At 57.8% G+C, this 3,353-nt stretch overlaps 1 protein-coding gene across 1 annotated transcript in view; it reads left to right on the top strand.

The window, feature by feature from the left end:
* The first annotated feature begins 1,188 nt into the window (after positions 1–1,188).
* Positions 1,189–3,353, top strand: part of Aebp1 (AE binding protein 1) — a 9,647-nt gene continuing 7,482 nt past the window's right edge. Inside the window, 2 exon segments of the mRNA XM_055624261.1 lie at positions 1,189–1,697; positions 3,208–3,352. Of these exon segments, the coding sequence (XP_055480236.1) occupies positions 1,451–1,697; positions 3,208–3,352 (392 nt within the window). The 5' untranslated portion in view covers positions 1,189–1,450.

Genomic DNA, 3,353 nt, shown 5'->3' with positions numbered 1-3,353 from the left:
GAGGCCTTCTGCTGAAACCGGGTGGCTGGGAGGGCAGAGATAGGCTAGACCCCAGGTACCAGTTCTCAGCGTAGTATCCCTCCTTCCTATGGGAGAGCCAGAAAAGGACTGTCTGGAGGGGCCTCACCTATTCCCAGAGAGCAGTGGGGTGCAGGGCCCAGTCCCTGAAAATCTCCCTATTTCTCCTCCTGCTCATGCTGGCAGGCGGGTAGGGCAGGGGCGAGGGTTGTGCTGGTGTTTCCTGACCTGCTTTTTCCTTTTACTCTTCCAGCTGAGATGTAAAGTCGAGCATGTCAATCATCCTAGGGTCCCTCCTCTGCTCTTTCTGGGTACCTCCCATCTTGGTCGAAAGCTGCCTGCTACTGACCTGGACCCATGGCTACAAGCCTGCTTCCGAATCCTTAATCCTTCAGTGGTAAATGCTCTGGCAGTACCGGATTTAGCTGTGATGGCCATTGGAACCAGCCAACATTTATCTTCTAGACGCCAACGGCTGACATGCTGGCACCTGGACGGATGTATCCTGGCAGGCTCTGGGGCTCTATGTACCCTCTGGGCCTGTGTGGTAGCCGGGGCTATTGTAAACGACCTGTTGTTGTTTTAATCAATTCTGGTTAGGAAAAAAGAAAGAAATGGCTATTTTTCCACAGTGGGACTTGAGAGCTGAGCTCTTGAGTGGGGCTCCTATCTCCGGGACAGCAGCTGGCTTGCTGAGAGCCTCCCTCAGAAAAACCGAATCCCTACAAGGCTGTTTTCTTTTGGGTACACGGGCGATAACTGCACAGAGCAGGTGACGCTTCGAAGAACCCGTCTCCAGGGAGCGGGAAGGAGTGGATTGCCAGTACCCTCGGGGCACCAGGTCCCTTTTGCCCTCCCTCCCTCTCCTACCAAGCTCTAAGACACGGAACAGAGGGCACAATCAGTAGAGCCTAGGTTTATCTCCTCAGAGCCTGCACAGGCCCTTCCCCACAGCTTGCACTCCACCTCCTCTCCTCCCAGGCCTGCCTTCCCACTAGGCGCCCTGCGCCCAGACCCTCTACGCTGGGCGCGGAAGCTGCTGTGAGCTCGGGGCTCCGTTCTGCTCCGCCTCCCTCCCCCGCAGCCCCCGGTCCAAGGCCGACTCCTCCTCCTCTCCCTCCGGAAGCCCGAAGCCCCCGCCCCGGCCAGGCCGTCGCAAGCACTCTGGAGGGCGGTCCGCGTGAGAGCTGGCCACGCGGGGTGGGAGCGCCCAGTCGCCGCCGTCAGCGCCTTGGGGCTGGGCCCGCCAGAACCTTTCCCGGAGCCCCTTGTTCTCCTGGGCTCTCCCTCTCCCACCCCTTTCTGGGTACCCTCGACGCCCACGTTGCTCCCCAGGGTCCCTCAAGCCCTTTCCTGCCTTCCACGCGGGGCGCCGCCCCTGCCATCCAAGTCCCTGCCCAAGCCCACCCGGGTCCCGCGAGTGCCCAGAGCCATGGCTGCGGTGCGCACCGCACCCCTGCTCTGTGGCCTCCTGGCACTGCTGGCGCTGTGCCCCGGGGGGAGCCCGCAGACGGTGCTGACGGACGACGAGATCGAGGAGTTCCTCGAAGGCTTCCTTTCGGAGCTGGAGACCCAGTCCCCGCCCCGGGAGGACGACGTGGAAGCCCAACCACTTCCCGAGCCCACCCAGAATGCCCGCAAATCCAAGGCAGGGGGCAAGCTGCGGGCAGATGGAGAAGGTGAGAAGCCGGTGGCATGGGCGGCCATGGCCTCAAGTGGACATACAGGGACTCCAGAGGGTTTAGTGGCTTCCCATGCCACCCAGTGAGGGCTCTCCAGTGCAATACAAGGCAACCCAGTGCCAGGCCTTTCTAGCCAGTAGTTTGGAGACCTGGAGGTATGTCCAGCCCTGGGTTTTTGCGAGTCTAAGGATCCAGTCGTCCAAGGATGTAGGTTTGGGCGGGTGGGGGATTGCGTTTACCTCCTTGTTCAAACTAGCCCTAGTCTGTTATTGGCGAGCTTCAAGCCTTGGCAGTCCCCTCCTCTTCTGCCACAGGGGAGGAGGGTGAGGGAGACCTCTGTTCTCCAGACTTCCAGGTAGAGGCGGGCAGCCCGAGATGGTCAGAAATAAGCGAGGTGATAGCATCACCGAGGCATGTAACGCTGAGCCTCTTATGTAATCAGCTGTCGGTAAATCTTAGTTGTTTTTCATGGCCCTCTGGAGAGTGGCAGAGGATCTTGTGATCTCTCTCCCAGGAGACTGTAAGGCACCATTCCTCATTCCTGAGGTCAGCAGCTTCACCCTCCAGCCCCCACTGCTGTAGATCAGGCTTGCTCTCCCCTGCGCCTCACCTCCCTGCACAGTTTACCTCCAACAACCAAGGCTTGCTGGACATTGCCAGAGCCCCTGCTTCTGCCTCGTGCTTTGAAATGTTCCCTGTGTTTCAGCCTGCTTCCTTTGTGTTTCCCACCGGACCATTTGCAGCTTCTACGGTGCTGCGGGGTGCAGAGACTTCTCTGAGATGAGCCAGCAGCCAGGAACTACCTACCTACCTGCCTGTTCCTCTGCTCTTGATGTGGTCCCCAGGGCCTCCTGTTGGTTCTGGCTTTCAACCTACCCTAGACCTCATTTTGGCGCTCCAAGACCTACTGAGTGCCTGCCTGCCTTCCTGACTTCCTGCCTTAGTGCAGTGCTGGGGAACCAAACCCAGGGCCTTGCACGTACCAGGCGAACGACTGTTCTAGTACTGAGCTGCACCCGCAGCCTGACTTGAGTATCTCTTTGAAGCTTTTCTTGTCCCTGCAAGGAAGCTGTAGGGAGGCTGTGCGGTTCTCTTTAATTTGCCTAGCTGTTTGCTTGGGTAGCTTTGCTCCTTCAGATGCTTCCCTGTGCCTTCCGTGCCTTGCACAGAACTATGCTCCAGAGCTAGGCAGACATGTGAAAAGATGGGTTGTGAGGACCCCCCATGGAGTTTTTGGCAGATGGAGATGTCTCCTTAGATGTCGTGTCCCATACTCAGGCTTTAGAGCAGCCAAGAGTTGTTGCTGATCCCTCTGGATGTGCAGACAGGAAGCCTGGACACATACCTCATTCTACCAATTGAGCAAGTGGCTAACCTCAGTTTCCCTATCTATACTGGACCAAGCACTGAAGGTGTCCTCACACCCAGGCTATGGGCACCGTAAGGGACCACATGGGCACACAGAATGGGCCCTGATTGTTTGATCCTACATTTTCATCCTTGACAGTCCCTGCAGAAAAGAACAAAGACAAGGGGAAAAAAGGAAAGAAGGACAAAGGCTCCAAGGTTACCAAACAACACCTGGAGGGGCCCACCAGGCCCACTGAGAAGCCCAAGGAAAAGCCACCCAAGGCCACCAAGAAGCCCAAGGAA

Source organism: Psammomys obesus, unplaced genomic scaffold (genome assembly GCF_907164565.1).
Source record: "Psammomys obesus unplaced genomic scaffold, mPsaObe1.curated_primary_1811, whole genome shotgun sequence".
Taxonomy (NCBI): Eukaryota; Metazoa; Chordata; class Mammalia; order Rodentia; family Muridae; genus Psammomys; species Psammomys obesus.
The sequence above is the reverse complement of the archived record's forward strand: the minus strand, read 5'-3'. Positions and strand labels throughout refer to the sequence as shown.